At 40.6% G+C, this 23,127-nt stretch overlaps 1 protein-coding gene and 1 pseudogene across 6 annotated transcripts in view; one reads left to right on the top strand and one right to left on the bottom strand.

The window, feature by feature from the left end:
• The window catches only part of GABPB1 (GA binding protein transcription factor subunit beta 1), a 79,461-nt gene that overhangs the window by 47,679 nt on the left and 8,655 nt on the right, over positions 1-23,127 (top strand). For 3 of the 6 annotated variants that reach the window (XM_075532363.1, XM_075532364.1, XM_075532360.1), the window contains 6 exons: positions 661-768; positions 1,989-2,156; positions 3,342-3,536; positions 4,662-4,809; positions 5,108-5,221; positions 17,806-17,991. In XM_075532363.1, the coding sequence (XP_075388478.1) occupies positions 661-768; positions 1,989-2,156; positions 3,342-3,536; positions 4,662-4,809; positions 5,108-5,221; positions 17,806-17,991 (919 nt within the window). The remainder of the gene's footprint in view (positions 1-660; positions 769-1,988; positions 2,157-3,341; positions 3,537-4,661; positions 4,810-5,107; positions 5,222-17,805; positions 17,992-23,127) is intronic. The other 3 variants (XM_075532361.1, XM_075532366.1, XM_075532365.1) reach the window with 3 other exon arrangements.
• LOC142426818 (cyclin-dependent kinases regulatory subunit 1 pseudogene) lies at positions 22,683-22,913 on the bottom strand (annotated as a pseudogene).

Here is a 23,127-nt window from a genome sequence, read left to right as displayed (position 1 = left end):
ATGATATATTATTATTGTTATTTCGTGTCTTATACTGTTCATTGTCTCCCTTCATCCACCTTTCTGTTAACTGTTCCTCTGGGGTTGGGGTGAGGGCTGTATCTCCAGCCTTGTGATAGATTCAAATACTTTTTTTGTGCTACAACTCTTCAAGTGAAAAAAAACTAGTCAAGTTTAAATTTTGGACTAGCTTTTCTTTGCTATATTTATTCCTTTCTAAGTGAATTCAAGGAAATTTTACTATACTACATACCAGGAACCCTTGTGACACTGTCAGATATGTTTTGGACTGCAAGGTCAGCAGTTCAAACCCACCAGCTGCTCCATGGGAGAAAGCTGAAGCTGTCTGCTTCAATGCAGTTATGCAGCCTCAGAAGCCCGTAGAGGGTCACTGTGAGTCGGAATCGACTTGATGGGCAGTGGGTGGTATAATAAAACTTAATCATAAAAGCACTTCTCCCAAAATGCAGATATATATAAACTCTGTATCAGCTTCAGTTTTAGATGAACTGTACTGCAACTTTTTGAAAGGATAATCGAGAAACGGGGAAAAGTCATGCCATAACATATATATATATATATATATATATATATTGTTTTGTTTTATGCCATAACAAATAAATGGAGATATTGATGTTGAATTCGTTGTGTTTTGTTTAGATGTCCCTGGTAGATTTGGGGAAGAAGCTTTTAGAAGCCGCACGAGCAGGTCAAGATGATGAAGTTCGCATTTTGATGGCAAATGGAGCTCCTTTTACTACAGACTGGGTAAAGAATGAACTCATATTGTCTTCTCATTTTAGAGTTTTTCCATGTTCTGTATGAAATGTCAGTGATACAGTGGTTGGGCTGTGGCCATTGCATGGTCAGCAGTTCGAAACCACCAGCACCTCCTCGGGAAAAAGATTGGGCTTTCTCCTCTCATAAACAGTTTACAGGCTCGGAAACCCACAGGGGGTCGCTGTGAGTCAGCATTGACTCAATGGCAGTGAGTCTGTTGTTTATTTGATTCTTTGGTACATCAGTGACTTGGTAATCCGTTGTTGGGATTTTTTATGCTGCTAAATATGATAGGACTTCCACAGACTTTCTGTAGCCCTCTAGTGTATGTAATGCAACTTAATTCTAATTTTTACATTTAAAAAATTGTTGTCCTTGGTATGGTGCTCCCTTCACTCATATTGGGAGTCCCTCATGTTCCAAATGGTTAAGCGCTAGGCTGCTGACTGAAGTGCTGGTTGGTTGGGCCCGCCAGAAGTTGGGGTTCAGTGAGAGACCACTCTGTGAGGCATGGTTCTACTCTGACCCACTTGGTGTCATCATGAGCCAGAGTTGGTTTTTCTTTCTCACGTGTTGTTCCCCCCTTTATGTTGTGCATATAGCATTATTTTAGTGAGTAAACCACATGGCATCACTTTCAGGAGAACTGGGCTGGTTTTTGTTTTTGTCCTCACTCGATTTTAGCAAATGTACCTAAGATTTTACCCTTGAAAAATTGCTTTATGAGTTCCTTTTGAAAAGATAAGTGTTTTATTTTTATGTGTTACACATAGTTTTGATCCACTGCATGTAAAAATATATGCTATTAAACATGTATTTGATATGAATTTTATAGCTGGAAAGGCTAGTTTAGCAAGATTTGTGTGACCAGTTGAAGGAAATAATTTCCACAGTCAGAAAAGTTTCTCAAAAATCCCTAATGACCTTAAATGAATTTTTCTAAGATTAATTTTATTTAGGCTTTTATCTGAGAAAAGAACTAATGAGAAAAACAAGTTTAAATGAAATCCTTTTCTTCTCCACTGAAAAGGATATGGGAATTCTCAAAAGCCCCTCCGAAGCGGATGTGTCAAGTATAAATGAAGCTGGTTCAAGCTTTGAGTTCCTATGTAAATGTTAAGCAGTTTGTTCCCCTATGTAAAACAAAGCATAGTAGAACTACATGGAAAATGACACCAGGTGTGGATTTTTGTCTTCCTGTGGTCTAGCTGGGAACTTCTCCACTTCACCTGGCAGCACAATACGGACATTACTCCACCACGGAGGTGCTGCTCCGGGCTGGTGTAAGTAGGGATGCTCGGACCAAGGTGGACCGGACGCCGTTACATATGGCCGCTGCAGAGGGCCACGCCAGCATAGTAGAGGTTTTACTTAAGGTACGTGCTTTCTCTTGGTTCTTTGCTTTTGAAAGTAAGCTCCGAAAGCTTGCATAGTTTTATAAAAGGGAGAAGAAAGCCAATTTTATTGAATGCCTACTAAGTGTTTTGCCTGAGCTATCTCACTTTTTATTTTATGTATTCATAAGCCCATCAAATTAAAACTGAACATTTTTCTTTGTGGGAAAAAAAAGGCAAAAACTTCAGGGACAGTGTTGGCCAGCAATTGCTTTTTCAGCCCCTGAGCGACTCTGGGATGGAGCAGCAGCTCCCTCTTCTGTGCGTCGGACCGTCTCAAACGCTGTTACGATGCTCGTGGAAGGCACGATAGGGCTGAGTGATTACAAGAAGATGGGTATTGTCCTTTAGCCACCTAAGTGCCAAAGAATTATATTGACAATCCTAAAATGGAAAGGGATAGATTTAGACATTCTCCTTCCTTTGTATCATGGACTCTGGACCAGGGCTATCCAAGGAAAATAGAATCTACAAGTGCAAGTCCCATAAAATTCTAAATTTTCTAGTAACTAGATTAAAAAAGAAAAAAATGTTTTAATGTGTTTTATATACCCCAACATAAGCAAAGTATCATTCTAGCATAATTAATAGTAAAATTATTGAGAGATTTTGCCCATTGTTTTGATAGTAAGACTTTGGAATCCAATTTCTATTTATAGTTACAGCATATCTCCTTTCCAATATTGCATATGAAGTGCTTAATAACCACACATGTCTAATAGCTACCATGTTGGTTAGCATACCTGCAGATAAGTCCTTTTAAGTACATAATATTAAAATTGGGAAAGCAAGGTAGGCTTCTCTGCCAATGAGCAACTAGACAAGCCTCTCCCAAACCAGCCCTGAGAAGGCTTTAGATAAAGGAGTGCTTATCATTTTATTTCTCTTCTGACGCTTTTCTAGCCTTCCGTGCCCATAACTGGCACCGAACGAAAATAATCACAATAAATGACTGGCTTTTCATGCCGTTGTAAGAAAGCACTGAGGAAAGTCAGCACAATAGGAAAATGAGTGGGATGATGCCTAGAACGTAGAGGTTCTTTAACACACACAAGCATAAAGAGTTGATCATGCTGGTAGCCAGCGATTGCTTAGGTAGTCGTTTGGTTTGATCAAGAGTTCATTATTTCATACGTTAGCAATCTCTTGCTTGGGTTGTTTTTGCAGCACGGTGCCGATGTCAACGCGAAAGACATGCTAAAGATGACAGCTCTCCACTGGGCCACAGAACACAATCATCCCGAGGTGGTGGAACTTTTAATCAAATACGGTGCTGATGTACACACACAGAGTAAATTTTGTAAAACGGCATTTGATATTTCAATAGACAATGGGAATGAAGATTTAGCAGAGATATTACAGGTAACTTTTGGCTTTTAATTTTTGAAAAGCAATGAAAGGGGACTTGTACAGATCTCTGTCTTGTGGATGATTTGAACTATGTAACCTTTGCTTTTGATTTTGGACTTGATTATCGTGGATAGGGCTTTTCCTCTTCTACTTCCTCTTTGGTCGTTACTGTTGGTGCTCCTGATTAATGACCACAATCTTTATTTTAGCATCAAAAGATAAAGTTTTTAAGTTCCTGGATTCCTCTTCTAGATAATTAAAAAAATATTAATTATTTTTATTGGATATTTGAATACCATGAGTTTTTCAAAGTGTATTGCATTTCTATTAAAATTCCTTTTTTTAAAACAACCAGACATCTAAAGCTTATTGAACGAATGGTACTGCCCCTTTTGTTCATTTATTTTCACCATTATCAGACTTCTGTTTGCGGGCATAGTTATTTCTGGTTTTAAGTAGTTTTCCCCCCACTAGTACCCAGCACTACGTCTTTTTACTTTTGTTAGATGACATCAGTGTCAACGATCTTTATTCACTGCCTCATCTTTTTGTCTATCTTCTTGTTTCCCTTGGCAGTAGACCTCTTCCTCTCAGGCCGTTTGACTTCTTTGAATGTCAGCCGATGATGTGAAAGATGGTCTGGTTTAGGGAAATGGTTTTTTCCATGCCTCTTACTTTGCTCTACTCCTGAGGGTGCTTGCCGTTTGGGGTCAAAGCTATAGATGGGGCTGTAGTTGGGAAGGTTAGGGTTCCTGTATGTAGCGCTGTGCGGAGCGGAGTATGACAGAGAGGTAAGCAGTTCCATCCTTGTGTGCCTGTAAACACCGGTTGGCAAAAAACTTTCACTGTCCAATATGTCTCTGTTCTTTTCTTTTTGATCTCTGTTCTTTATAGTCTTTCTGATAACTGTTTTTCCTCTCATGGGATTTTGCTACTTTACCTGGTAGAGGAACTCAGGATGTTAACTCCTAACTCTGTCTAGCACTATACTCTCAGTAGACTATAAACAGAGATTGCCTTTTTTTAATTATATGATTCCTCTTAAATTGGAGCATGTTTCTTTCTATTGTATTTGTACTACCTTGAGACTCTGTACTGGTTATAATTCTGAAACCACTGTGGTGGTCTCTCCTCCAGATTGCAATGCAGAACCAAATCAACACAAACCCAGAGAGCCCCGACACGGTGACGATTCATACTGCAACACCACAGTTTATCATTGGACCTGGAGGGGTGGTGAACCTAACAGGTCTGGTATCTTCAGAAAATTCATCCAAGGCAACAGGTATTGAGATGCATGTAGGACAGCTGTTGGATAGTTGGTATGCTTTTAGTAGGCATCCATCCCTTTAAGAAAGGACTGTTGGAGAGTGAGGGTAAGATGTGCCAGCTACTGTGGTCTTCTGTAGTGTAGTCGGAAAAAAATTTTTTTCTTTTGAGCCAAAATGATCTATCCAAACTCATCTTTGGTAAAAAGAACACTGTCCAAGCTTCATCTAAGAGTTGAATAAACTAAGAGTAGCAGCGGTAGGCATTTGATTAAAAGGCCTTCCAAATTCAAATCTGATCTTCTCTTCTCACAGACGAAACGGGCGTCTCTGCTGTTCAGTTTGGAAACTCCTCGACATCAGTATTAGCTACATTAGCTGCCTTAGCTGAAGCATCTGCTCCGTTGTCCAACTCCTCCGAAACGCCAGGTCAGAGAACCACGTCAAATGTCCGCCTTGACAATTTCAGCGTCAAATGCTTACAAAGGCCCGGCGGGTGCTGTAAAAGATTAAAGTAGGCAGGGCTGAGACTGTGTGGTGACTAGTGTCGGCTTCTGCAGGGGCTCAGGCTTGTCATCACCCCCTTTTCCACACAGAGCTGAAAGCCTGCATTCTAAAAGAATGTTAATCTTTCATATTAAATATTGTCGACGAAATGAATTAAAAAACCAACTTGTGATTTTCGCAGCAAACATCCTTGTGCCCAATCCGGCATTTGTTTTACTAGTTCTTTTCTATAAAACAGATAAATATAAAAAAAAAAAAACTCACAAAAAATGTAAATGTATAGAAGGTTGCTGTCATTTTCACAACTTGTACTGAATTATTGGCAGTTATGATGACATAAAATTTTAAGGATTGGTAGAACTAGGAAATAGCTTACCCACGCCACCATTAAAGGGAGATTGATTGTTAAATTATGGCAAGCCATGTAAATTAGTAGCTGATATAGGCAGGAGTTTCTGTTATCCAGCCAAAATACTTACTTGCCATTTTTTCCCTCTGAGTGAGGTAAAGTATATGTAACATAAAGTTTGCCATTTTAACCATTATATTCACCATCTCATATACTCATCACTCCACTCTTTATTTTCAAAATGGTTTCTTCATCCCAACCAGAAACTACCCTTGAAGCCATAATTCTCCCTTTTTCTCAACTTTCAACCTCTAGTGACCTCAAATGAATTTCCATTTCGGCCTTTACCTCGTCTGATATTGCAAGTCAACGGAAACTTGCAGGGTTCATCCTTCCGTGTTTGCTTTATTTTCCTCAGTATGATGCTTTCACATTTCATCCATTTCATAGAATGTCTCAGAACTACATGTTACTTTATGGTTAAATCATACACCACTTTATGTTTATGCTATTGTTAGCCATCTGTTGATTGTTTCCACCCTTTGGCTATTGTAAATAGTGCTACAGTGAACTGTGGTGGACAGGCATCCTTTGAGCCCCAGTTTTCATTTCTTCTTTTTTTTTTAATCATTTTATTAGGGTCTCATTACAACTCTTACCACAGTCCATACATACATCTATTGTGTTAAGCACATTCGTACATTCCTTGCCCTCATCATTCTCAAAACAGTTGCTCTCTACCTAAGGTCCCTGGCATCAGCTCCTCAGTTTTTCCCAACCTTCCCGCTCCCCCATCCATCATGAACCTTTTATAATTTTAAAATTATTATTATTTTGTCATATCTTGCACTGTCTGACGTCGCCCCCCCACCCACTTTTCTCTTGTCCGTCCCCCAGGGAGGAGGTTATATGTAGATCTTGTAATCGGTTCCCCCTTTCCAACCCCCCTTCCCAGTATCGCCATTCACAACACTGGTCCTGAAGGGATCATCCGCACTGGATTCCCAGCTTTCATTTCTTTTGGGTGTCTACCTGGGAGTGAAATTGCTTGACCCTCAGGGAACTCTGTGTAGAACTTCTTTAGGAACCACCAGACTTTTTTCTTCAGTGGACGTACCACTTTACCTTCCAGCCAGTACTTCTCACAGGTTCCAAGGTCTCCCCCTCCTTGCCAGCACTTACTGTTTTTCTTTCCTTTGATAATGGCCGTCCTAATGAGCGCAAAGTGGTATCTCATTTTTGTTTTGATTTTCGTATCTGAAGTGACTAATGATGTTGAATGTGCATGTGCTTACTGGCATTTGCGTATCTTTTTTTGAGAAATATCTATTGAAGTTTTTTGCCTTATTTTTAATTGGGTTGCTTTTATGTTGTGGTATCATGAGCGCTGGTGGCGTGGTGGTTATACTGTTGGGCTGCTAGCTGAGAGGTCAGCAGTTCAAAACCACCAGCTGCCGTGTGGGAGAAAGACGGGGCTTTCTATTCTGTGAAGAGTTGCCCTCTGGGAAACCAGAGGAGCGGCTCTGCTCTGCGCTACAGTGCTGCCCTGAGTTAGCATGCATTCCAGCCCAGTCAGGTTTTTGTTGTGGTGTGATAGGAGTTCTTTATACATTTTAGCTATAAATCGTTTTAATATATTTTCCCCTCTGTGCGTTGTCTCTTTGCTTTCTTGATAATATCCTGATGCATAAAAGTTTTTTTAATATTGATAAAGTCCAGCTAGTCCCTTTTTTCTTGTTGCTTGTTCTTTAGGTATCATTTGTAAGAATCCATTGCCAAATCTAAGGCCATGAAGATTTGCCATTTTGTTTTTGCTATCGATTTTATGGTTTTAACTCTTATAGTTAGGCCATTGGTTCAGTTTGAGTTCATTTTTTGTATGGGGCATGAGGTAAGTATCCAACTTCATTCTTTCATGCATTAAAAAGTCTACTTTTCTAACACCGTCTGTTGAAGTCTCAGGTCTCTCCCCCTTGAATGAACTTGCCACCCTTGGTGAAAATTAGTACAATACTGCTCTGATTATTGTTATTGTTCAAGGTATACAGGCTTCCTTGTAATCCCACATGAATTTGAGGATTGACATTTACATTTCTGCAAAACAGAATTGCTACTGGGATTTTGACAGGGCATTTCATGAACTTTGGATTGCTTAGGATGATATTGGCATCTTACCAATCATAAGCCTCTCCGTTCCTGAGCATGGAATGTGCTTCCACCTGTTCCTGTTTAGGTTCTCTTTAATGTCTTTCAAGACACCCTCGTGGTGTAGCTAACCCAAAGGTTGGTGATTCTGCCATTCGGTGGGAGGAAATTGGCAGTTTACTTCTGTGAGGAGGACAGCCTTGGAAACCCCATGGGGCAGTTCTGCTCTGTCCAGAGGCTTGTGAGTCAGAATCCGTTAGATGGGAGTGTGCTAGGCTTCTTAAAAGTTTTAAATCAGGAATGTACACAGAGTAGCTAAAAAGATCAAGGCATAGGGTGTAAAAGCATTTCAGTATACATATAACTGCTAATGACCCAAAGTGATTTTATTGGTAGACAAAAGTAGCCATATTTGATTGGTGGCTCCTATGTGGTTCAACTTGTAAAAAATGTTTTGTCTTTAAGTGAGTTACATAGGCTTGATAACGACCAGCTTTTCTGGAAAGTCAGTTTTGACATTTAGACATTTGGCTCTAAGAACTGATCACGCCAACTTCTCCTTTTGAAATGTTGTGATGTGAGTGGAGAGAATTAGTAATCTCTCTTGAATTTCCTTGCATGAAGGAGCCCTGTTGGTGCTATCAAATAGGCACTAAACTGTTACTGCGCAAGGCTGGCGATTCGAGCCATCAGCTACTCCATGGGAGAAGAGGAGGTTACTGTTCTCGTAGAGGCTTAGAGATTTGGAGGCACTCCACAGGGTGATTGTGAGTCAGTATGAACTCAGTGGTATTGGGGTTGGCACGTCCATGAGCACAATGGGTTTTCATCTCCTTGCTATATCATTGTAGAATCTCGTGAAAGATAGTTAAGAGTTTGATTACGTTAAAGTCCAGTGCATGTGTTTCCACCCATAGTCTGAATTTCTGGGCATTTTCACATGAAAACCATGAACTTAAACAGGGCCTTCATGATTACCTGAGGACATAAATATAAATCATATTTTAATGCTAGTCCAATGGAAACTGTTCTAGGTATAAAAGAGACTCCAAATCCCAAATATAATATGAGGAGAACATGAAGTCTTAAAACAGAAAAAGTCCAAAGAGCCGTCATTTGGATGAGGGAGACCATTAGCACGAGGGCACAATGGTGGCCAGGACCCAGAGACTCAAGAAAGACATGGGAGGGCAAAGGAAACTCTCATTGATGACAACTGCTGTGGAAAGCGATACGATCCTACCTCCAGCACCTGGGAATAGAAATACCATACGATCCAGGAGTGCCTCTACTGGGTGTCTATCCCGAAGAAGTAAGGAGTCATAGCACAGACAGACAGAAGCAGACCCATGTGCATTGCGGCACTGTTGACAACAGCAAGAAAATGGAAACAAATACCCGCCAGTAGCAGCCTCGATAAGGAAAATTTGATACATCCACACAGCAGAATGCTAAGCATCGCTAACCAACAATGATGAAACCACGCAGCGCACCCCGCGGCATGGATTGACCTTGAGTGAAGTTAGTCAATCAGAAAAGGACCAATATTGTATGTGATTACTGTCGCAGAAAGAAAAAGTAAAATCCAAGACAAAGAATTTCAATCCCAAAGGAACAGCCCTTAGGAGGTTAGCAAGTAGGAGGTGTGAGAGAGGGAGGATTGAGCAGTGGGCTAGAGGGCTGATAGGTATTATTGTGGGTGAAGGGGAAATATAATCCACACGAGGGAGAAGGGTAAGGTAGGGTAAGAGGGCCCTGATAAAGTAGTTTAAACACAACATTGATGATCTGGAGAATGAAACCCCAACCCAATTAATAACTCATGTATTTTTTAAAAAACATGTGATTGGTGAAATAGCAATATGTCACAGTTACAAGTAGGGCTACAGAGCGAGACTGGGGCCTGATTGGGGCGTGCACATTATGCTCCGCAGAGGAGCTCTGTACTCTGGGAGCATCTTGCTGCTAGGTAGTTAGTGGTCAGAAGGAATCCAGTAGCGGCTGGATTCATGTGGAGACCTACAAGTAGATTTCATTTAGGCCTTCTGTGAACTGTAGCATTTTGCAAATTCACTGAGAATTTCAAGTTTGATATAGAATCTGATCAAGAAAATTAAAACTCGCTATTGTCAGTTCCGACTCCTAGTGACGCTGCAGAAACTAGTGGAACTGGTTCCTTTGAGTCTCGGAGATTGTTAATCTTTAAGGGAATCGACAGCCTCATAGTTTCCCCAAGGAGTCGCTGCTGGGTCTGTCCTGCCCTTCATTTACCTGACAGCTCCACCCTTAGGACAGTGCTTCCGGAAGGAAACGGAACTTTGCTACAAACACGTGTAATGCTTGATCATTGGCGTAGCTTGTTGGACTGTTTTTCTTCTACCTTTTTCAAAACGTAAATGCTTCCATTTTGTTTTTCTCTCTCATGAACCTTTCTTTTTTCCGCTCCTCAGGGAACCAATAGTAGTAGGCTGTGGTATTGTATGCTATGGTATGGTAGCGTGCTAGGATCGCGGCAAAAAGAGAATAAAGGGTGAATAGATTTGAGGATGCTTTGGATACCGAATTGGAAGTTGTGGTTGGTTACGGGTGAGCCTTCCATCTGCTGTGTGGTTGTCTGGTGTTCATATTCTTAAATAAGACACACTTTTGCGGATGTAGCCCACAGTCCTATATTAACTACTGTTTGTTTAGCCTGTTCTTCCTTGTGAAACAGACCTCTGTGACTACCCTTCTATTTACAGTCAGAGCAGCTCCTGCTAGTTGTTAAGAAAGTGGCCTTTTCAAAGGTGTGCTATGTCTAAACCTGTTGGCCTTGAGTTCATTCTGACTCATGGTGCCCAATGTGTGTCAGAGTGAAACTGCTCCATAGAGTTTTTAATGGTACTTCTTGGCGGACTTGTGCCTCCAGCCTTCCAGTTCACAGCCAAGGACATTCACCGTGTGCACCTCCCAGGGGTGTCTACAGTGCACCTAGTGGCCATGAAAGACTCTCTTCCACCTGCCTACCAATGAAATTTGAGTTTGGTTCTAGTGGCCATGAAAGACTCTCTCCCATCTGCCTACCAGGGAAATTTGAGTTTGGTCCTTTGTACTTTTTTTGGTCTCCTCCTAAAATAAGGCAATACAAGTAAATTTGCCTTGAGGGATAAATTATTTTGTTTTTGCTTTTCAATTTTTATATCAGGTTCAATTGCAGATGTAGGGAATTAGAAATATTATCTTTTTTGTTCAGTAAACATATATTCTAATTTATTGTTGAAATATTTTTGAGAATATTTTCATATAGAATATTCATTCTCTTAGAGCTTTTTAAAGGCATTTTCCTCCCCCAGTCTTTAATCTTAGAGCTTTATAATTTAGAGGGCTATTTTCAAAGGTAGTGTTGATTATAAAGCCACTCTTTGAAAACTACAACTTCACTTTTGAATCATAGCAATGAATATTTATGATAGTAGCTATTTCTATTTAAAGAGGTGTCATGTTTCAAAGTATATGTATGTTTGAAAGCAACTCTTCTTTTTAGAGTTTATTAAGCTTTCTGTTTTATTCTTACATGCTTCAACATTTTACTACTATAGGTTGTCCATAGTGTTTCTGAGGGCTACTTTTATCTTCTTACATAAAGGTTTCTTTGTAATTTTTTCTTAAATTTTTTTAGCATAACACAACTTAAAAAGAAAGCTCTTTACATGAAAGGCAAGACTTCTATTACTTTAATAACAGTCATTGAAAATAGTGCAAGATGAAAGTTCTTGAGCTGTACCTTTATTGTGCGTGGTCTCTTATGTGTGATTATACTTTAAGATATTTACTACCTGTAGATAGTATTCAACCAAAGTGGCTATTTCTTTTTCTTATTGCTATTTAAAGAAAAATCAAAGCAATAGTTAGTGTGTTTGAAAACCTTAGTAGTTCTCTTGAATATATTACTATTGTGTACCCTACATTTTATTTTATAATTGCTTTGAACTTTCCTTAAGTGTTTGGATATATAGTCAAACTATAGTTTCAAGGCAAACAAAAATAATGAGAAGTCAAAGCATAAATATTGTTTGCATTTTGAATGTTGCTTTCTGTGTCTGTATGTGATCCTTGATTATCAAACGGCACAGTAATAGGGTGTGAGCGAGGCCGTTTGTCTTGACTACATCCTTGAAAACTAGTGTTCTAGTACTTGCCTTGTATTTTGTCTTCCTCTAAAACCCCCTGCCATTGAGTGGATTCTGACTCAGCAACCCTATCAGACAGGGTAGAACTGTCCCTATGGGTTTCTGAGTCTGTACATGTTCACGGGATTGGAAAGACTCATCTTCCACTGAGTGACAGGTGAGTTCAAACTACTCATCTTGCAGTTAGCAGCCCAATGTGTCACCAGGTCTCCTTCCCTCCACTCGCAGGAGTACATGTATTTATGGATCTCTCTTTGTTCGGTAAATTTGGTAATCAGTGATAATCCGTATGTTCTGCTGTGAATTGGTAACCTTGGAGGGCATATTTCAAAGCACCTGGGTATAGCTTGGGTACCTGGGTAGCTTGACTTCAGGAGAGAATGGTTATATTAAGTTGTTGCTTTTTGGAAAGTGTTACCTCAGTAACACTTAAAATATTACATTTGGAAGTAATTTTTTTGATGCAAAATAAATATTCCAAGTTAGCTGTTTTATGGTTTTCCCTGTTATAATAGACTTGTGATAGCCACATGTTTTACATCTGTAAATAATGTTATCAAAATAATCTTAATCTTTCAAATCTCACAAAAATTTTATATTTTACAATCCACCCTGCACATCAAGGCTGCGAGAATAACACGCCATGTCATATGTCCAAATATTTTACAACTGTACCCAGAGAGCAAAAAAGAGAAGAAAACCACATTTGCTTGGTTAAAGGGCTAAAGTTACTGGAGCAGCCAAATATATCTAAATTATTAGCATTAATGTAATACAATCATAACTTCCATGGTCACTTTGTCATTGACAATGATTGCTTGTGCACAGGGGTGAGTACCCCAGGGTGGAAGTAATGTTTCTAATCATTTCTTTTATCTGGACTTGTCAGTATTCTTCAATTTTTTCTCTTGACATTTCGAAACCCACAGAAATATAGGAGTATTAACAAGATAGTAAATTTTTATGCCTTTCTCCAATACTCATTAACAGTTAGCATCTTGCCACACCTGCATATCTTCTTACCAACACACAGACACACACACAGAGGCATCTAAAAGTAGACTATAGATACAATGACAACTTCACACTCAGATACTTCAGGATTTCCCTCTTATTTTTAAAATTTTACAGTTCTTTATTATAGCAGTCTCATCACACATGGTCCAAGAACACTCAAACAGGAGTGACCTATAATCACATAGCCTGGTCTTCAAACATCATAGCCAATGATGTGCCGCTTGCTTACGATCTCGCCCATAGAAAACCACATCCACACCTCAGTGGCCATCAACCCATTCAGCAGAGCTTCCTTAACTGGGAACTGTTAGAACTGACCAGTGGGAGCACTGCCGACTTTATTTTTAAGGCCCTGAATAGGTGTAGAGATCTCAGTGGGGATTGGAGGACCCAACTCCGCATGCGCAGGGCCAAAGGGGGCCACATTAGGCTTCCAGTAAGTCACAGCAGCGTTCGCCATGGTCGACGCCTCTCCACCAGGTGACGGACGCACTGGGCACGACCCTAGGAGAGAACGTGTGTGGTCCGCAACAGCCGACTGAATGTCCAACAGTCTCCTGTACATGTACAGCTCTGTCATATAATCTGAAACTATCAACTTGAATTTAGAATATTTTCTGACATGTAGCACATGCTCATATTTTCCCAATTGTCTCCAAAATACTCTTTCTAGCTGTTTTTGATCAATTATCTTAAAGTTTCACTTTCCCATAAGTTTTTTGAAGTCCTTTCATATGGTCATTTTGTGACTTCATTTTCTTCCAGTTCCGGACAACTGCCCTACCTCCTCTCAATACTACACTTGTGATACAGTTCTCTCAGTAATAAACACCTGTCTTGGCCACATTGTGGTTGTTAAGGACTACAAATTGTTCTAACTTAACACGTGACTCTGCCACAGAAGGAAACATTGGCTCCAGGTCCTGGATTATCTTCACAATTGTTTTTTTTTTAAGCACATTGTTACATTGTTGCAATCCAGAGTGTCAATGTGTCTTGTCCAGGGTCTTCCCCTTCTTCTTTGACCTTCTACTTTACCTGAGCATGATTCCTAGGGACGGTTCTTTTGGGGGATAGCGTGACCAAATATGTGAGACAAAACCTAGTTATGTGCTTCTAAGGAGAGTTTTGGCTGTACTTCTTTAAGGACAGATTTATTTGTTTTCGAACAGTCTGTGAACTTTAAGTGTTCTTTCCCAAGACCGCAATTCAAATGCATCAGCTCATGTTTGGTCTTCCTCGTTCATTGCCAGGGTTAGTCTCGTTAGGGTGGCATTAAAGAAAGGTTCAGCTGAACGATGGCTTTGGAGTGGGCAATCTGCTGGGTCAGTTAAATTCAAGACAGAGAGATCAGCTCAGAAAGTTATGGAAAACTGAATTGGAAAACTCCCAAGGGTAATCTTGATAGTTTTTTCTGGAAGAACATAGGTTGGTCATGAAAAACCCACTGGTGAGAAAAAGACCAGGAAGGTTGCATGGGGACCCCAACCCCCGCTCCCAGCAGTGCAAGGCTCATCTTTGGAAGCCGGCAGGGGCTGCCTGCAGAGACTTTTGTTAAGCCTCGCCGTGGCCCATTCACACAATGGCCCTGACTGTGCCTCTTAGACTTCTTTTTTAAAGAATCATTTTATTGGAGGCCCGTACAACTCTTATCACAATCCATACATCCATCCTGTGTGTCAAGCACATTTGTACATTCGTTCTAAAAACATTTTCTTTCGACTTAAGCCCCTGGCGTCAGCTCCTCATTTTCCCTCTCCCTCCTTGCCCCCCTTCCCTCATGAACCCTTGGTAATTTATAAATTACTATTATTTTGTCATGTCTTACACTGTCTGATGTCTCTCTTCACCCACTTTTCTGTTGTCCGTCCCCCTGGGAGTGAGTGGGTTATATGTAGATCATTGTAATTGGTTCCCCCTTTCTACCCCACCTTCACTCCACCCTCTCGGGATTGCCACTCTCACTACTGGTCCTGAAGGCTTCATCTGTCCTGGATTCCCTGTGTTTCCAGTTCCAATGTGTATATCTAGCCGGATTTGTAAGGTAGAATTGGGTCCCCGCAACCTCTCTGCAAGGGGATGTCCAGTTGCTTACAAATGGACTTTGGGTCCCTGCTCCGCACTCCCCCTCCTTCACAATGATGTGATTTTTTTTGTTCTAAGTCTGATACCTGATCCTATCAACTCCTCATGATCACACAGGCAGGTGTACTTCTTCCATGTGGGCTTTTTTTGCTTTCGAGCTAGATGGCCACTTGTTTACCTTCAAGTCTTTAAGACCCTAGACGGTATATCTTTTGATAGCTGGGCTCCATCAGCTTTCTTCACATTTCCTTATGTACCTGCTTTGTCTTCAGCAATCGTGGGGAAGGTGAGCATCATGGAATGCCAGTTTAATAGAACAAAGTGCTCTTGCATTGAGGGACTACTTAAGTAGAGGCCCAATGTCCACCTGCTACCTTAATACTAAACCTAGAAATCTATGCACATAGATCTATTTCCCCATCATTAGCTATAAATATAATTACATATGTACATGCCTGTATTTAGACCTCTGTAAATGCCCTTTGCCTCCTAGTTCTTTATTTCCTTTTACTTTTCTCTTGTCCCACTATTATGCTCAGCCTTCATTTGCATTTCAGTAATTCCTCTTGGTTATATTGCCCTTAATCAATACCTTACCCAGGCCTCTTACACCCTCCTCGCCACCGATTTTGGATCACTTGTTGTTCCCTTGTCCCTGGGTTGTTAACACTTGCTTCCTTTACCCCCACCTCCCCCTCTCCCATGTCCCCCTGGAACCTTCCGTCCCCTTGTTTTCTCCTCCAGATTGTTTATCCTGCCTATCTTATCTAGATAGACCTGCAGAGATAATAATCTGCACAAAAACGAAACAAAGGAAAACAAAACAACGAAAGAAAACAAAACAATAAAAAACCAATGACAAAAAAAGGAAAGCCTGTAAATAGTTCAAGGTCTGTTTGTTGACCTTTATTCCCTCAGGACTTTGTTGCTCTGCTCCCCTTGCTGTTCTGTTGCACACCCTTAGTGTTTGCCTCGGTGTGGTGGGGTCAGATGGGACATTATTCCCACACTGTGTCTCCAGGGTTGTCCCCCGAAGGGCTACAGGTCAGTGAGGGGTGTCATGCCTCATAGTGTGGCCAGCGATATGGTCCTCTCTGTGCTTTGGCTGCTCTGAGTGGGAATATCGTCCTAAAGGTTTGGTGGGCCAGGATGTGCTCCACTCTCTCTTCCTCCCCCTTCGTTTGTGCTCCCGTGTGCTCTGATCAGACCATAGACTTCTTTTTATCTTTAAACTCAGAAAGCGTTTTAAAAGGCAAGCAGTTTGGGTTCCTCTCACATGCCAGCCCCCTGTTTTGACACGGCGTAAGTTGAAGAGCATAGAAGTAATTCTTTGAGAAAGGCTAGTGAGAGGAGGACACTTTCAGGAGTATGTAGACCTACATGGAAGATATGTCGAGAAGCAGTAGCTTCCCAGTTTGATACTGTGTTTAATGAACGTTTCTGTGATTTTGTAGGAATATTTCTTTTACTTCCCTTTGTATTTTCCATTTGGTGACTACTGTGTCTGTACATTTCCCCACTGTAACCATCAGTGATTCTTGCCAGCCTCAGTTATTAAATTGGAAGTCTCAGTATGATTTTCCTATTGTTACTCTTTCTTTGTTAATTGTCATTCTTCTATGGAGAAGATTGTCTTCTCGCTCCTTTGTCGCAAGGTATCATCACTATAGGTCAATCGATTGTGAACCTGTACGTGGTATAATTGATTGTCCCATGTGGTGGTTCTTTCTGACTGAAGTGGAACATGCGTAGAGAAAAGTAGCTGGGTTGTAGAAGTTTACAGTGTGGTGAATGATCACAACATGATCCTAGGGCCGTCAGCGGAAGGCACACAGATCAGTCCGCATTGTTTTTGTTGGATGCCCAGTGGTCATTTTAATTACTGTTCGTTCTCTTGGTGTACACCTGGGATGTCTCTAGTGTTAGACTACTGTAAGGAGAGCTGCTGTAGACATTCCTTTACATATTTTGGAGGGAAGTGGGACACAAACAAGACTGCCTGTGGTGAATGATTTTAGCAATATTAACTTGTGATTCATTGTACGTAGGCAAAGCCAGAAATGCTGTTTCCAACTACCAGACTCTCCTCTAAGCCTCTCTTATCAACTAATAAAGAGTTTATTCTGCGATTTAAGTTCTATAAATGCTAATGTGTTCTATTGGTCATTGTCATACTTATGTCAGATCTATATGCCACTTATTTTCAAGGCAACCTTTGAATCACTTAATCCCCAAAGAGATTGTCTTTTTGGTCTACTTCAAATATATACATTGTAAATTCATATGGAAACCGAGCATAGCCACATACAAAATTCTCTTTTGGGCTGTGGAGTTGTATTAGGTAGAATCTTTGCCATATCTGTGACCTTATTTTATACTTTATGTAACTAAATATGTAAGAGAATTTTATGTTTTATGGAACTAAATAAAAGGGAAATTATTGATTTAACACACATTGGTAGGTAGATATGCTATCTAGAGAGCATTTTAAAAATACCACTCAAGGATACCTCAAGGGTATTCCCAATACGTGGACGCTAACTTCCTATAAACAGGGGGATTTATAGTCACCTGTTGAATATACACCTGGCAGCACCTTTGGGGACTGAATTTAAGAACCATGTGAAATTTTCCTGTGTAAGAAAGAAGTAGAGGAAGCAAAGGTAGCAGGAACAAAGCAAAATAAGGTTTTATTCTTACATGTTTTTGTTCACTGATTTTCTCATATATTTTTCCCCCAGTAGTGGCCACGGAGGAAGTAGTTACTGCAGAATCTGTGGATGGTGCAATTCAACAAGTAGTTAGTTCAGGGGGCCAGCAAGTCATCACAATAGTTACAGATGGAATTCAGCTTGGAAATTTGCACTCTATCCCCACCAGTGGAATAGGTCAACCCATCATTGTGACCATGCCAGATGGACAACAAGGTTAGTACTAGACACTACTTTTGTACAGCTTGTGTTTATTTTCAGTTCTTAACTGTTATATACCCATGTAGGAAACTGTGATATATATGTTTCCATAAGTGAAACACAGCATAAGGAACTCAAGTCATCACTGGGCAAAAACTGCTTAGACTATGTATCTAAGACCATCATAGACAGTGCAAGGAGGCTGTTATGCAAATCCGTGATGTACATGTTAAGGAAAAAAAATGTGTTGAGCTAAAAAAATCACCAATAAATCCTGTCATTCCAAACTAGTGTGTGCACACACATAGTTAAGGCACTGCGGACATGCATGCCTCTGTGGCCATTGAAGGAATCCTGGAAGAGCTGGGAATGGAATTCTTCTCTGGAGATGGAAGCTCGGTGTTGAGCAGTGTTGCCGATTTAGCATGATGGGGATCTCCCTGGTTCAAGAAGAGTGTGTAGCTATAGCAACGGCACGGGGAGCCCTGGACCTGTGCCTTGTTTGTGCTCTGTTGCTCTGCAGAATCTTCTGCTGGTAGTCGGTCCAGGATTTGTTTCAGGCCCAGGTGCTTCCACAAAACTTTAAGGAAACAATTCCTCTGGTACAGAAAAGAAGAAAGCGCTCCAAGTACAAAGGGGCTTCAAAAAGGTCCTGGGAAATTCCATTCTCTTAATTCACTCTTCCACAAACATTCGAAACCTCCTTGTTTTTATATCAAGAGAGTATCGTTTTCAAAGCCTGACATGGTGGAAACGTTCTAATTTTACCTGTGAACAAAAGGGAAACACCCCGTGCTTTTTGGTGGGAAGATGTCATGGTCACGAAGCTCTTGATTTTCTTGACTTTACAAACGGACTCTGAAGTGCCGTTTGGTGGTGGAGGGCTAGCAGAAGCCCCGGGGTTTTTCCCGGTGCAGTGAACCTGATGCAGAGTTAGAGTAAGCCAGTATGGACAGATGGACTACAAGAAAGATGGTATCACCGAGAAAAAGATGATCTCCTTCATAAATGATGTCAAGGCACCGGGAAAACCATGTAGATTTCGGAATCTGTACTCTTTTGTTTTTTAAAGAACATTTTATTGGGGGTTCTTACAGCTCTTACAAACAATCCAATCATCAATTGCATCAAGCATATTTATACATATGTTGCCATCATTATTTTCTGAACACTTACTTTTTATTTGAGTCCTTGATATCAGCTCCTTTTATTCCCTTGCCTCCCACCCTCGTGACCCCTGATAAATGATACATTAATATCTTCATATCTTACACCAACCACTGTCTGCCTTCCCCCATGGATTCTGTTGCTTGTCCCCCCTCTGGATGCATGTGTGTGTGTGGTTATGTGTCCATCATTGTGATCAATTCCCCCTTCCTCTCCCTCTCCCCCCCTTATGAATCTATTCTTTATACTGTCCTCTAATAACACCCCAAGTGGCACAAACATTTAAATATTAATAAAACTCAGTGTTAGGTGTTGGAAGAGAAGCGTTAACAAATCCAACATCTTGACTTGGGAATGGCCTTTCAAACCGTGGTGCAGAAATCCAGGAAACATAAAAGGTTTAATAAGTTTATCCATATAAAAATGACTTTGTGTGGTGAATAAAACATCGTATGCAATTGCAGGAAATGAAAACAAAGGATACTTTGAAAACAGGAAAAGGATTAATCTCCCTAGTTTAAAGCATACCCATACAGGGACTTCAGAAAATAGTGGAAAAACGAATGGAATATTTTGATGAAGTATCTCACTGTTACTCCACTTACCATGGTTTAGGAACTGAGAACTGCAGGAAACACAAACTCCCCTGAGAGCTTCCCAGCCCACACACCTTTCTGTAAAAATGTACACGGTGATCAGTGATAGCCACTGCCACTGCCACCTTTTCAGAGTCTCTGAGAGACCACTGTGTGTTCATGCACAGACAGCCAAACATGGAGATGCAGTGCTTCCTTGCCGCCAGATGAAAAGCATTTTCGTAAATATAACATTTGAGAAAAGTGGATAATTAAAGAGGAATTGACCAACACAGGTATAAGCAGAAAGAAAAAGTGACAATGCTAGAAGTACATTATGAATCAAACATCAAGTTAATAGAAGAAATAGCTGATGATTCGTTTCCCCTGTCAAAGCGTCATCGCTGTTGTAACCAGAATGGCCTTTCTAGGCTGGAAATCTGATTCTGGATGTGGATGTGTGTTCACGCATGTGTGCTTCTCTGCTGGCCTTATTTGCAAAAGTGTCACTGTAACATTATCAACCTCCTCACACTGGAAAAATGAAAACATGCTCTTTTAACACGGATCACAAGGGACCAGAGAATAAAAAATAGTTTTCTGAAAACAAAGAAAGAAAGAGCCTTTTTGAAAACTAATAAGCAAGAGGGACTTAGTGAACATATCTATTTAAATGAGGAAAATGATTTTGATAAGAAGAATGGTGGTGTCTCAGAAGTGATTTTAGCCAAAAAAATCTTTGCTTTAAGGAACCTTCAGTGAAAATTCACGACATTGAAAATGCAAAGGACAAAAAAATGTGGTAGCTGTTCCAGACTTAAAAGAAGTGACAATTTGCCAAAGCATAGAAAAGATACTATTTTAAGTTTTTTGAAGAGGAGGCAAGTCTGTTCAAGCTACACTTGATAAGTTAAAAGAAAAAAGAGAGAAGCAAAACAAACCTTACTTTTCCATCCTAATATTTTAAATGACATTGTACAAAAGAAATATCCCCCCCCCCTTTTTTGTGTGTGTGTGAAATATCCCCTTTAAAGGAGGAGCCCTGGTGGTGGTGTGGTTTTGGGTTGGGCTGTGATCCACATGGTCAGCAGTTTGAATCCACCAGCAGCTCTTCAGGAGAAAGACTGGACTTTCCTACTGGTAAACAGTTCATGATCTCAGAACCTCACAGGAGTCAATGGTCAGCAGTTAGAATCCACCAGCAACTCCTTGGGAGAAAGACTGGACTTTCCTGCAGAACCTCACAGGGGTTACTATGAGTCACCATTAACTCAATAACAGCGAGTTTGTGTTTTGTTTTAGTTTTTTTACCTTTTAAAAACTTAGCTGTGTAATTGTCATTACACTCAATTCCTTTTTTTTAATAGTGAATTTTTAACATTTTGAAAAATCTTAAAGGTCACAAAACAATTCTAATAGCACCCAGTGAATTTAATTCCTTCTTTGTGTTAACTTTTTAAAGCCCCCATTTATCTTTATGTCTGTATAATTTTTGTATTACATTACATAATTACTAAATGTAAAATGTTAATATATATTAATGTAAGAAATAGAAAATTGTACATACATGTGTATAAATTCCAAAACTCAACTGTTAAACCAGCAAAGGAAATGAATGCAGGGTGGTATTCACAAAATGGAATATTACACAACTGAGCACAGGGAAGTTCTCTGTATTGATAGAAAGGATAATCCTGAGCAGAGCATCTGGGTCCATGTGCTATTTTTGGCATACTAAAGGGAGGAGAAGGGGACTGCCAGGGTGAGTCCACAAGTGTTGCTACAAGTCTCATAGAACCTGCAGGAACGGAAGGTGTTGTGTGGCCACACGCTCTGAAGGCTGTGCTCCTTCTCTAGCCTTTCCTTGAGGAAATCTGTGCTCTGGTTCCCGCCGCGTCACAATGACAGGGCAGCAGCCTCAAGAGGCTCTGCTTGTGCTCTTGTAAAATGTTCTTTGAATTTTGTAACAAAAAATAGCCTAAAGGGGGCAAGATCAGGACTGTAGATGAAGGGAGTAAGGTTTGCCGCAATTCTTTTTTTTTCTTTCTCAAATTGATTTTTCATATTTATTGTTAGATTGATCGTGCAAATTTATTGCTAGATTAGTACTCTATATTTTTTGTTCATGTTATGAGTTTTCTTTTAAAAATTAAAAAAAATTAATAAGTCATTTTATTGGGGGCTCTTACAGCTCTTGAAACAATTCATACATCAATTGTGTCAAGCACATTTGTACATATGTTGTCATCATTTCCAAAATATTTTCTTTCTACTTGAGCCCTTGGTATCAGCTCCTCTTTTTCCCCTCTCCCTCCCCCACCCCTGTGAGCCCTGGATAATTTATAAATTATTTTTATTTTCATATTTTATACCATCATTGCCAGTGCATTTCTTCTAGGACAATTACTGCGGCCCTTGAAGAATGAGCAGGTGGATTGTTGTAATGGGAAAAAATTCCCCGGTGCAGCTTTCCTGGCCCTTTGCCACCAATGCACTTTTCAGCTTTTTTTTTTTTTTTAAACACGGAACAGATTTCTTGAATAAAATGGAAAGTTTCCAATACATCAAAACACACCAGCAGTCGCCAAACACACGGTACTCAGCAGGGAAAATGAAAAATAGAAACACAAACACCAACAACGGCAAGTTTACACAGTGCCTGTAACTGAGCCCTGTGGTCTTCTCTTCCCAGGTGCTTTCTCTGCCTGCCAGGGGTGCTCGGCTGGACACAGCCCACCGTGGCTGCTGGGGACAAGGGCAGCTGAGACCGGGGCCCACAGAGCACAGCTGGCAGGGCTGTGTGGCTCTGCACATGCGGCAAAGCACGCACCGGCACATTCAAACAGTGCAGGGAACATCCTTGAAATATCAGAGTGAGAAACGGCAGAAAAGGCAACATTATTAAAGATGTTAGCAGGAAAGGAAGGCTGGAACAGCTCGAGGCTGCAAAGTGGCTGGCTAGCTTCATTTCTTTGACTTCTTGGGCAGCGGCCGCCGGAACTGCAAACTGTGAGGTTCTGGTTCATGGATCATATAATGGACCCATCCCTGACTCTGCTGGACCCCAAGATTCCTCCATTCAGATTCAGACATCAAATGGGTTTTCGGGACCAGCTGGGCTATATCCTTGGGCAACATGACGTGCCTGTACTTGTCGTCGTATTTGTCCGAAGAGTAAATTTGTTTGTGCGACATGCTCGTTCTGAGGGACTTCAGACCCTCACCGCCAACCTCCAAACAACTCCCAGCAGCACCCTTTTCAGGTTTCTTAATGCTTCTTCACGGCAGTCCTTTGTAATTACCCTGTGCTCTTTAAGAAATCTATCAAGATTACCTTTTCGGAATTCAGGAAAACGTCACTATAATCTTTATTTTAAAGAAGAATTAAAGTTTTATTGGCATATAAGTC

The sequence above is a fragment of the Tenrec ecaudatus genome, chromosome 14 (assembly GCF_050624435.1).
Source record: "Tenrec ecaudatus isolate mTenEca1 chromosome 14, mTenEca1.hap1, whole genome shotgun sequence".
NCBI classification, from domain to species: domain Eukaryota; kingdom Metazoa; phylum Chordata; class Mammalia; order Afrosoricida; family Tenrecidae; genus Tenrec; species Tenrec ecaudatus.
Note: the sequence above shows the minus strand (reverse complement) of the source record. Positions and strands in the feature narration are given on the sequence as shown.